General features: G+C 38.7%; 1 protein-coding gene across 1 annotated transcript; it reads left to right on the top strand.

Moving 5' to 3' along the window:
* Positions 1–2,038: 2,038 nt before the first annotated feature.
* On the top strand, positions 2,039–2,567 carry LOC309959572 (NADH dehydrogenase [ubiquinone] 1 beta subcomplex subunit 2, mitochondrial). The gene has a single exon (XM_082835911.1). It carries the CDS (start codon positions 2,064–2,066, stop codon positions 2,379–2,381), a length of 318 nt encoding a protein of 105 aa, XP_082692037.1. The 5' UTR covers positions 2,039–2,063; the 3' UTR covers positions 2,382–2,567.
* Positions 2,568–12,509: the final 9,942 nt, after the last annotated feature.

The following is a 12,509-nucleotide window of genomic DNA, read 5'->3' as shown; positions in this document are numbered from 1 at the left end:
TAAATAATAATATCAACATTTTAAGGTCAATTAAAGCTTAAAATTAAAGGAACATAAGAGAGCTATATTGAGTTATTGACAAAAGATTTCCATCATTTATTTTTAGCAAAATGCAGACCCACCCAAACAGGGATGGCAACAATCAATGAATTTTAGAAATAGCAGGTTTTCATTTTCTCTTCCCAAAGAAGCCTGTGGAGAGTCAACAGATGCATTCTGACTGCAGCACATCTCTCGGGATGCTTTCATATGTAAATCCATACAAGAGAATTTCTGTCTACATGCTAGCGTGACATTGTGAAGTTTTAGACACTGTGTCTTGGTGATTACCACATAACCCAACTGCCACATAAATTATCTTTATAAATAAAACTTTGCATACATATGCAGCATCTAGCAGGGAGCAATAAATTGGTCATGGCTCCTTGTCTCCAAAGGCGCCACTTCATCACCTCCTTCAGCAAGTTGGGACTGAGGGCACATTGGTGAACGCCTTTGTCTAATCTCCTATCGTGATGCACCTCATATTTCAATATACAACTGGTACAGTTGGCCTTTGGAGGAAAGAAACCTTCAGTTTCCTGCATGTCAGTCTTTTTACTTTCCTGCCTACAGCAAACTTAAAAAAAAATTCCTTGGGAGAAATGTTAAGCAACCAAACCTTTTACAAAACATGTCAAGATTAATTGCTAGTTTCACTCATGAGCTATGTAGACTGTTTCCTAAAATTCTCATCTTCTTAGATACAATGATTCATATTCCCTTTCTTGGCAAAACATCTGCCTCTTTGCAGATATCCCCATCAATAATGTAGGATATCAGTGATGGGTTTCTGCCAACACTGAACTCACTTAAAAATACAAAGAATAAAAACGTTTCAAGAACTTCTTTGGTCTTTGCTACCTTAGACTTTAAATATTTGGTCATTCAGCACTCTCATTCTACTTAGCTCTATTACTCAAGAATGATCTGAATCTCTACACTTGTTTTTTATTCAACCCAAATTGGAAAGCTGTTAATATGAGTTAACTGAGCATTCTTACCCATATTCTTCTCTTCCGTGATACTGCAGTGCTAACCATGAAGCTTCCATGCCTTGAAATAATTTCTTGGTCTTTCCTTCATGTAGTGTTACTAGGGCAGAGCCTGAGGCTGGCTATTTCAACATCAGTTCTCAACTCCCTTTTCCCTACACTGTATGCTTTCTTAGCTTCTCTTGTATTTAGGAAAGGTTGTGTGATTTAGTTCTGGCTAATTAGAAACCAGTATAATACTGCTGTGGGTTTCCTGAAAAGTTTTTGCTTTCCTTATACTAAGAAAAGACCTGGCCAGAATCACCCTGTCATGGAAGTGAATATGATTCTGGGAGCTGTAGCAGCAAGCTTGTGACAATGAGGTCATGAGCTGGAGAATCAGAGACGTACTGATCCTGGAACAGCTGGGCCTCTAAACCACTGCCAAAAGCTTCCCTCATCTTCAGATTTCTTGTCCTGTGAGAAAAATATTCCCCTACTTATTCAAGCCATTCTGCATTAGGGTTTCTTATCTTTGCCACTGCAAATAAACTGGTATGATTACTACTGGATACCGTAATAGAAGTCAGCTTTACATTTGGACCCCAAATGCCCCATTGAATTGAGAGGGAATCTTTCATCTGAGAATAGGTCTAAAGAGCAGTGAAATAATAAAGTAGGTCTTATTTTTGAAACTTTTCAGATAAACCTTTATGATAGCTGATACCAAGTTAGTGCTAAAACCAGGCCTCATATTTGCAACAATGATGAAAGCTTATTAAAACTTAAACTCTTTAGATAGATCTTAAAGGTCTTTTCCTCCATGACAGAGGTTTCTATTCATAGTTTCCTAGAAAAGCATAGGAATCCTGATCTCTACTTGTATCTCATGACATCCTTAAAATGATATACCCGCTTATTTGCTTTGTTCCCATTTCTTCCTTTCATCAAAACTACCCAAGTCCGACTGACGTCACTGGGAGGGGCGCCATAGGAAGTGACGTGAAGCAGCGGTGCAGCCTGGGGATTGCTGACCGAACGTGGGCTGGCATGTCGGCTTTGACGCATCTAGCGCCTTTAGCGCGCGTTGGAGGCCACTTCTTCAGGGGCCGCCGCGCGCGGGCGGCTGGAGGAGCTGGAGTCCGTCATGCTGGTGGAGGTGTGCATATCGAGCCCCAGTACAGGCAGTTTCCCCAGCTGACCAGATCCCAGGTGATCAAGGCAGAGTTCTTCAGTGCAACCATGTGGTTCTGGATTCTCTGGCGCTTTTGGCATGACTCAGATGCCGTGCTGGGTCACTTTCCATATCCAGATCCTTCCCAGTGGACGGATGAAGAATTAGGTATCCTTCCTGATGATGAAGACTGAAAATGTAGACTCAACTCTTTCCAAGAGCCAGGTGAGAATTTCAAGAAGTTACAGACATCATATTGTATATTAAGTTGTAAATTAAAGTTTTGGTCAAGAATGTTTAATTTAAAAAAAAAAAAAAAACTACCCAAGTCCCACCTTACCTGTTAGTACAACCTACCTGACACACAAATCGCAATGATCATTCCCTACCCTGAAGTAGGCCTTGCTTACTTGATCATTAATTATTTTTCAAATCACATCTCTTATAGCTCTTTATTCTATTCTGTTTTGAATCTTCAACTGGATTAGATGCCTCTTGAGAGCAGAGAATGTGTTTTATACAGAATGGGGCATTATAGCACCTTCCTTGTGGTAGACACACATAAATGTTTGTTGAATTTATGTGCATTGGCACAGATACTTCTAATTTTTGTTCATTCAAACTTTTTGTACAGCTACCACCATATTACACATTTGCCTACTTTTAAAACACCTACCACCTGTTAAAGAAAATATGAGCAATGTGTAAAGTGCTGTGATAAATCTCAACATAAAAATCACTAAATCCAAGTAGAAAAGTACAAAAGAACTTGATTGGATAATTCACAAATAAGTTCAAAGACAACAAAACAAAACAAAACTATGAAAAAAATCAATCTTACTAATATTGAAAAAAATACAAGTTAAAATAACAAAGTGCTATGTTTTCACCTATCAAATTAAGAAGAATTATTATTTCTAAGATATTATTGGCAGTGGTGCAGGGAAGGGGTCATTCTCATATAATGCCTTGGGAATTTCACCCTCACTCTTTCTGGAAAGCATTATGGCAATATATTCAAGAGTTTTAAAAGAGTTTGTAGCACTCCACCTACTTTTAGGGATATTCTCATAGCAAATAATGAGAAAAGCAGTAAAAGTTAACTGAAGCATTTTTAAAATAAAAGCGAATTATAACAAAAAACCCTTACCTATCCAGGAAGAGTTAAATTGCTAATATGAGAATAGGTCCCTGTGACAAAGTAATCAGAATATTTTTCTTGGAGCTCTAGAAAAAGAAGAAAGGAGAACATTTCTTAACAACTGATAATTAACAAAAGAAAAAGAAAAGAGAATTGGATGCATTAACACCAAGGTGGAGAAGAAAATAAAGATAATGTTACTATTTTTTCTGAGTATCTCATATGTCAGTTTATAAGAAATGAAAGATCTTAACGTTAGTTATTTTGATAATAAACACATTTTAATACATTTCACCACTCCCAATATCTCTGTATTTTAGTGACTATAATGATAAAAATTATAATTTCTAACATTTACTGTATGCATAGGTTCCAAGTCCTATACTGAGCATTTTATACATATTTCTCACTTAATTCTCTCCACAACCCTATAAGATAGTGAAGTAGGTTCCAATATTATCATTTTACAAATGAGATACTGAAGCTTCAGAAATGAAATAACTTTGCCAAAGCAACACTGTTACTAAGCGATGGTACCAGGATTTGGACTTGTTTCTATCTGACTCCAGCTCTAAAGTTTAACCACTTCTGGGTAATCTATTTTGCATATTTGCCTATGTACATTTTAGGGTTATATCTTAAGGCTAATTATTACTTGACGTTAAGGTATACTTATTTACATGGGAAACTTCTAATGTCGTAAAGAATGCAGTTTCTCTTACTCAGTTCTGTCTCATGACTTTGGGAAAGTGACTTACCCTTTATAAATCCTGAATTTTCCTGTAAAATGTGGATAATAATTTCTACGTTGAAGGATTATTGCAAAGGTTTAAGTAAATCATCCATCATAGTGCCTGACACATTAATGCAAATGGTAATCTTTAATATTGACATCCTATCAATAACACGGTTTGGTTCACAAATACTGGGAAGGGGCATCATTAGTTATAAAGTATGCATAGAAGGGAGTAAGCTTTTTGTTAATTGTAATGTATTTGGCAAATAACATTGTGTCCACAGCATTTTGATTTGATACATTTGTATATTGCTCTATGATTGCCACATAGCCTTAACTAGCACCTCTAAAAAGTCACATAATTGAGGGAGACCTTAAAGATGGCAGAGGAGTAAGACGCGGAGATCACCTTCCTCCCCACAAATACATCAGAAATACATCTACATGTGGAACAACTCCTACAGAACACCTACTGAACACTGGCAGGAGACCTCAGACCTCCCAAAAGGCAAGAAACTCCCCACGTACTTGGGTAGGGCAAAAGAGAAAAACAGAGACAAAGAATAGGGACGGGACCTGCACCAGTGGGAGGGAGCCGTGAAGGAGGAAAGGTTTCCACACACTAGGAAGCCCCTTTGCGGGCGGAGACTGCAGGTGGCGGAGGGGGGACGCTTCGGAGCCTTGGAGGACAGCGCAGCAACAGGGGTGTGGGGGGCAAAGCAGAGAGATTCCCGCACAGAGGATTGGTGCTGACCAGCACTCACCAGCCCTAGAGGCTTGTCTGCTCACCCGCCGGGGCGGGTGGGGGCTGGGAGCTGAGGCCCAGGCTTCAGTCGGAGCGCAGGGAGAGGACTGGGGTTGGCGGCGTGAACACAGCCTGAAGGGGGCTAGTGCGCCACGGCTAGCCGGGAGGGAGTCCGGGGAAAAGTCTGGACCTGCCAAAGAGGCAAGAGACTTTTTCTTGCCTCTTTGCGTCCTGGTGCACGAGGAGAGGGGATTCAGAGCGCCGCTTAGAGGAGCTCCAGAGACGGGAGCGAGCTGCGGCTATCAGCGCGGACCCCAGACATGGGCAAGAGATGCTAAGGCTGCTGCTGCCGCCACCAAGAAACCTGTGTGTGAGCACAGGTCACTATCCACACCTCCCCTCCCGGGAGCCTGTGCAGCCCACCACTGCCAGGGTCCCGGGATCCAGGGACAACTTCCCCGGGGAGAATGCACGACGCGCCTCAGGCTGGTGCAACGTCACGCTGGCCTCTGCCGCCACAGGCTCGCCCCGCACTCCGTGCTCGTCCCTCCCCGCGGCCTGAGTGAGCCGGAGCCCCCGAATCAGCGGCTCCTTTAACCCCGTCTTGTCTGAGCGAGGAACAGACGCCCTCAGGCGACCTACATGCAGAGGCGGGGCCAAATCCGAAGCTGAGCCCCGGAGCTGTGCGAACAAAGAAGAGAAAGGGAAATGTCTCCCAGCAGCCTCAGAAGCAGCGGATTAAATCTCCACAATCAACTTGAGTACCCTGCATCTGTGGAATGCCTGAAGAAACAACGAATCATCCCAAATTGAGGAGGTGGACTTTGGGAGCAACTGTAGACTTGGGCCTGGCTTTCTGCATCTAATTTGTTCCTGGTTTTATGTTTATCTTAGTTTAGTATTTAGAGTTTATTAACATTGGTAGATTTGTTTATTGATTTGGTTGCTCTCTTCTTTTTTTTTAAATATAGGTATATATATATTTCCTTTTTCTCTTTTTGTGAGTGTGTATGTGTATGCTTCTTTCTGTGATTTTGTCTGTATAGCTTTGCTTTTACCATTTATCCCAGGGTTCTGTCTGTCCTTTTTTTTTAATTACTTTTTCAATTTTTAATTTTTTTTATTTTAATAACTTTATTTTATTTTATTTCTCCCTTTTTCTTCTGAGCCATGTGGCTGACAGGGTCTTGGTCCTCCATCTGGTGTCAGGCCTGTGCCTCTGGGGTGAGATAGCCGAGTTCAGGACATTGGTCCACCAGAGACCTCCTGGCTCCATGTAATGTCAAAAAGCAGAAGTTCTCCCAGAGATCTCCATATCAATGCTAAGACCCAGCTCCACTCAACCACCAGGAAGCTACAGTGCTGGACCCTCTATGCCAAACAATTAGCAAGGCAGGAACACAACCTCACCCATTAGCAGAGAGGTTGCCTAAAATCATAATAAGGTCACAGACACCCCAAAACACACCACCGGACATGGTCCTGCCCACCAGAAAGACAAGATCCAGCCTCATCCACTAGAACACAGGTACCAATCCCCTCCCCATGAAGCCTACACAACCCACTGAACCAAACTTAGCCACTGAGGGCAGACACCAAAAACAACGGGAACTACAAACCTGCAGCCTGCGAAAAGGAGATCCCAAAGACAGTAAGTTAAGCAAAATGAGAAGACAGAGAAATACACAGCAAATGAAGGAGCAAGGTAAAAACCCACCAGACCAAACAAATGAAGAGGAAATAGGCAGTCTACCTGAAAAAGGATTCAGAGTAATGATAGTAAAGATGATCCAAAATCTTGGAAATAGAATATAGAAAATACAAGAAACGTTTAACAAGGAACTAGAAGAACTAAAGAGCAAACAACCAATGATGAACAACACACTAAATGAACTTAAAAATGCTCTAGAAGGAATCAAGAGCAGAATAACTGAGGCAGAAGAATGGATAAGTGACCTGGAAGATAAAATAGTGGATATAACTACTGTAGAGCATAATAAAGAAAAAAGAATGAAAAGAATTGAGGAAAGTCTCAGAGACCTCTGGGACAACATTAAACTCACCAACGTTCAAGTTATAGGGGTCCCAGAAGAAGAAGAGAGAAAGAAAGGAACTGAGAAAATATTTGAAGAGATTATAGTTGAAAACTTCAATAATATGGGAAAGGAAATAGTCAATCAAGTCCAGGAAGCTCAGAGAGTCCTATACAAGATAAATCCAAGGAGAAACATCAAACTATCAAAAATTAAATACAAAGAAAAAATATTAAAAGCAGTAAGGGAAAAACATCAAATAACATACAAGGGAATCCCCATAAGGTTAACAGCTGATCTTTCAGCAGAAACTCTGTAAGCCAGACGGGAGTGGCAGGACATATTTAAGGTGATGAAAGGGAAAAACCTACAACCAAGATTACTCTACCCACCAAGGATCAGATTCAGATTCAATGGAGAAATTAAAACCTTTACAGACAAGCAAAAGCTAAGAGAATTCAGCACCACCAAACCAGCTTCACAACAAATGCTAAAGGAAATTCTTTAGGCAGGAAATACAAGAGAATGAAAAGACCTACAATAACAAACCCAAAACAGTTAAGAAAATGGTAATAGGAACATACATGTTGATAGTTATCTTAAATGTAAATGGATTAAAGGCTCCAACCAAAAGACATAGACTGGCTGAATGGATACAAAAACAAAACCTGTATATATGCTGTCTACAAGAGACCCACTTCAGACCTAGGGACACATACAGACTGAAAGTAAGGGGATGGAAAAAGATGTTTCATGCAAATGGAAATCAAAAGAAAGCTGGAGTAGCAATTCCCATATCAGACAAAATAGACTTTAAGATAAAGACTATTACAAGAGTCAAAAGAAGGACACTACATAATGATCAAGGAATCAATCCAAGAAGAAGATATAACAATTGTAAATATTTATGCACCCAACATTGGAGCACGTCAATTCATAAGTCAAATGCTAACAGCCATAAAAGGGGAAATCAACAGTAACATAATAGTAGTGGACTTTAACAGTGCACATTCACCAATAGACATTATCCAAAATGAAAATAAATAAGGAAACACAAGCTTTAAATGACACTTTAAACAAGATGGACTTAATTGATATTTATAGGACAAAAACAACAGAATACACTTTCTTCTCAAGTCCTCCTGGAACATCCTCCAGGATAGATCATATCCTGGATCACAAATCAAGCCTTGGTACATTTAAGAAAATTGAAATTGTATCAAGCATCTTTTCCAACCACAATGCTATGAACCTAGATATCAATTACAGGAAAATTCTGTAAAAAATACAAACACTTGGAGGCTAAACAATACACTACTTAATAACCAAGAGATCACTGAAGAAATCAAATAATACCTAGAAATAAATGACAATGAAAGCACAATGACCCCAAAGGCCTATGGGATGCAACAAAAACAGTTCTGAGCAATACAATCCTACCTCAAGAAACAAGAAACATCTCAAATAAACAACCTAACCTTACACCTAAAGCAATTAGAGAATGAAGAGCAAAAAACCCCCCAAAGTTAGCAGAAGGAAAGAAATCATAAAGATCAGAGCAGATATAAATGAAAAAGAAATGAAGGAAACAGTAGCAAAGATCAATAAAATTAAAAGTTGGTTCTTTGAGAAGATAAAATTGATTAGCCAGAGTCATTAAGAAAAAAAGGGAAAAGACTCAAATCAATAGAATTAGAAATGAAAAAGGAGAAGTAAAAACTGACACTGCAGAAATACAGAGGATCATGAGAGATAACTGCAAGCAACTCTATGCCAGTAAAATGGACAACCTGGAAGAAATGGACAAATTCGTAGAAAAGCACAACCCTCTGAGACTGAAACAGGAAGAAATAGAAAATATAAACAGGCGAATCACAACCACTGAAAATGAGACTGTGATTAAAAATCTTCCAACAAACAAAAGCCCAGGACCAGATGGCTTCACAGGTGAAGTCTATCAAACAGAGAAGAGCTAACACCTATCCTTCTCAAACACTTCCAGAGGGAGGAACACTCCCAAACTCATTCTATGAGGCCACCATCACCCTGATACCAAAACCAGACAAAGATGTCACAAAAAAAGAAAACTACAGGCCAACATCACTGATGAACATAGATACAAAAGTCCTCAACAAAATATTAGTAAACAGAATCCAACAGCATTAAAAGGGTCATACACCATGATCAAGTGGGGTTTATCCCAGGACTGCAAGGATTCTTCAATATATGCAAACCAATCAATGTGATAAACCATATAAACAAATTGAAGGAGAGAAACCATATGATATCTCAATAGATGCAGAAAAAGCTTTTGGCAACATTCATCACCTATTTATGATAAAAACCCTCCAGAAAGTAGGCATAGAGGGAACTTACATTAACATAATAAAGGCCATTTATGACAAACCCACAGCCAATATCGTTCTCAATGGTGAAAAACTGAAACCATTTCCACTAAGATCAGGAACAGGACAAAGTTGTCCACTCTCACCACTATTATTCAACATAGTTTTGAAATTTTAAGCCACAGCAATCAGAGAAGAAAAAATAAATAAAAGGAATCCAAATTGGAAAAGAAGAAGTAAAGCTGTCACTATTTGCAGATGACATGACACTATACATAGAGAATCCTAAAGAAGCTACAGAAAACTTCTAGAGCTAATCAATGAATTTGGTAAAATAGCAGGATGCAAAATTGATGCACAGAAATCTCATTCATTCCTATACACTAATGATGAGAAATCTGAAAGAGAAATTATGGAAACACTCCCATTTACCACTGCAACAAAAAGAATAAAATACCTAGGAATAAACCTACCTAAGGAGACAAAAGACCTGTATGCAGAAAAGTATAAGACACTGATGAAAGAAATTAAAGATGATACAAACAGATGGAGAGATATATCATGTTCTTGGATTGGAAGAATCAACAATGGGAAAATGACTATACTACCCAAAGCAATCTACAGATTCAATGCAATCCCTCTCAAACTACCAATGGCATTTGCACAGAACTAGAACAAAAATTTCACAATTTGTATGGGAACACAAAAGACCCCAAATAGCCAAAGCAATCTTGAGAAACAAAAACGGAGCTGGAGGAATCAGGCTCCCTGACTTCAGACTATACTGCAAAGCAACAGTAATCAAGACAGTATGGTACTGGCACAAAAACAGAAATATAGATCAATGGAACAGGATAGAAAGCCGAGAGATAAACCCATGCACATATGGTCACCTTATCTTTGATAAAGTAGGCAAGAATATACAATGGAGAAAAGACAGCCTCTTCAATAAATGGTGCTGGGAAAACTGAACAGCTACATGTAAAAGAATGAAATTAGAATAGTCCCTAACACCATATACAAATATAAACTCAAAATGGATTAAAGACCTAAATGTAAAGTCAGACACTTAAAACTCTTAGAGGAAAACATAGGCAGAACACTCTATGACAAATCACAGCAAGATCCTTTTTGACCCACCTCCTAGAGAAATGGAAGTAAAAATAAACAAATGGGACCTAATGAAACTTAAGAGCTTTTGCACAGCAAAGGAAACCATAAAGACGACGAAAAGACAACCCTCAGAATGGGAGAAAACATTTGCAAATGAAGCAACTGACAAAGGATTAATCTCCAAATTTTACAAGCAGCTCATGCAGGTCAGTATCAAAAAAACAAACAACCCAAACCAAAAATTGGCAGAAGACCTAAACAGACATTTCTCCAGAGAATATATACAGATTGCCAACAAACACATGAAAAGATGCTCAGCATCACTAATCATTAGAGAAATGAAAATCAAAACTACAATGAGGTATCACCTCACACTGGTAGGAATGGCCATCATCAAAAAAATCTACAAACAATAAATGCTGGAGAGGGTGAGGAGAAAAGGGAACCCTCTTGCACTGTTGGTGGGAAGGTAAATTGATACAGTCACTATGGAGAACAGTATGGAGGTTCCTTAAAAAACTAAATATAGAACTACCATATGACCCAGCAATCCCACTACTGGGCATATACCCTAAGAAAACCATAATTCAAAAAGAGACATGTACCACAATATTCATTGCAGCTCTATTTACAATAGCCAGGACATGGAAGCAATCTAAAAGTCCATCGATAGATGAATCGATAAAGAAGAAGTGGTACATATATACAATGGAATATTAGTCAGCCATAAAAAGAAATGAAATTGAGTTATTTGTAGTCAGGTGGATGGGCCTAGAGTGAAGTAAGTCAGAAAGAGAAAACAAATACTGTATGTTAAAACATATATATAGAATCTAAAAAAAAAGGTTCTGAAGAACCTAAGGGCAGGACAGGAATAAAGACACAGACATAGAGAATGGACTTGAGGACATGGGGAGGGGGAAGAGTAAGCTAGGACGAAGTGAGAGAGTGGCATGGACATATATACACTACCAAATGTAAAATAGATAGCTAGTTGGAAGCAGCCGCATAGTACAGGGAGATCAGCTCGGTGCTTTGTGTCCACCTAGAGGAGTGGGATAGGGAGGATAAGAGGGAGATGCAAGAAGGAGGGGATATGGGGATATATGTATTCATACAGCTGATTCACTTTGTTACACAGCAGAAACTAACACAACATTGTAAAGCAATTATACTCCAATAAAGATGTTAAAAAAGAAATCACATAATTACCATTTCATTTTTATGTTGGGAATAATTAAGGTCTAATCTTTTAACAAGTTTGTTGTTTATGATATAATTCTGTTGCCCATAATCACTATACTATACATTAGATCTCCAGGACTTATTCATCTAGTAGTTGCACATTTTTACCTAAAACAACATTTCTTTTATTTCCCCACCCTCCAGTCCCTGGTAACCACCATTTTACTCTTTTTTTATGAGTTCAGCTTTTTTAGATTTTACTTGTAAGCGATATCATGGAGGATTTGTCTCTCTCTGTCTGACTTATCTCACTAAGTATAATGCTCTCAAGCCCCATCGACATTGTCACAAATGGCAGAATTTCCTTATCTCATGGCTGAATAATATTCCATTGTAAATATATACAAGTTCATTTTTTAATTATTAGAATTTTTAATTGAGGTACCATTGGTGTATAACACTATGTCAGTTTCATGTGTATAACTTTATATTTCTACTTCTTGATACACTGTACAGTGCTAGCACTAAAAATTTAGTTTTCATTCATCACCGTATGGTTGATCCCCTTTACCCATGTTGCCCTCTCCTGACCCCTTCCTCTCTGGTAACCGCTACTCTGTTCTCTGTATCTACCTGCTTGTTTTTGTTTGGTTTGTTTTGTTCATTTATTTTTGGTTTTTGTTTATTTGTTGTTTATATTCTATGTATGAGTGTAATCATAAGGTATTTGACTTTCTCCGTCTGACCTATTTCACTTAGCATAGTACCCTCAAGGCCCATCCATGTTTTCCCAAATGGCAAGATTTCATTTTTAATGGCTGAGTTGTATTCCATTGTATGTATTACCACATCTTCTTTATCCATTCATCCATTAATGGGCACTTAGGTTGTTTCCATATCTTGGCTACTGTAAATAATACTGCAATGAACATAGGGGTGCATATATCTTTTCAAATTAATGTTTTTATTCTTTGGATAAATACCCAGAAATGGAACAGCTGGATGATATGGTAGTTCTATTCTT

The sequence above is a fragment of the Leucopleurus acutus genome (genome assembly GCF_964270905.1).
Source record: "Leucopleurus acutus genome assembly, chromosome: 3".
Taxonomy (NCBI): Eukaryota; Metazoa; Chordata; class Mammalia; order Artiodactyla; family Delphinidae; genus Leucopleurus; species Leucopleurus acutus.
Note: the sequence above shows the minus strand (reverse complement) of the source record. Positions and strands in the feature narration are given on the sequence as shown.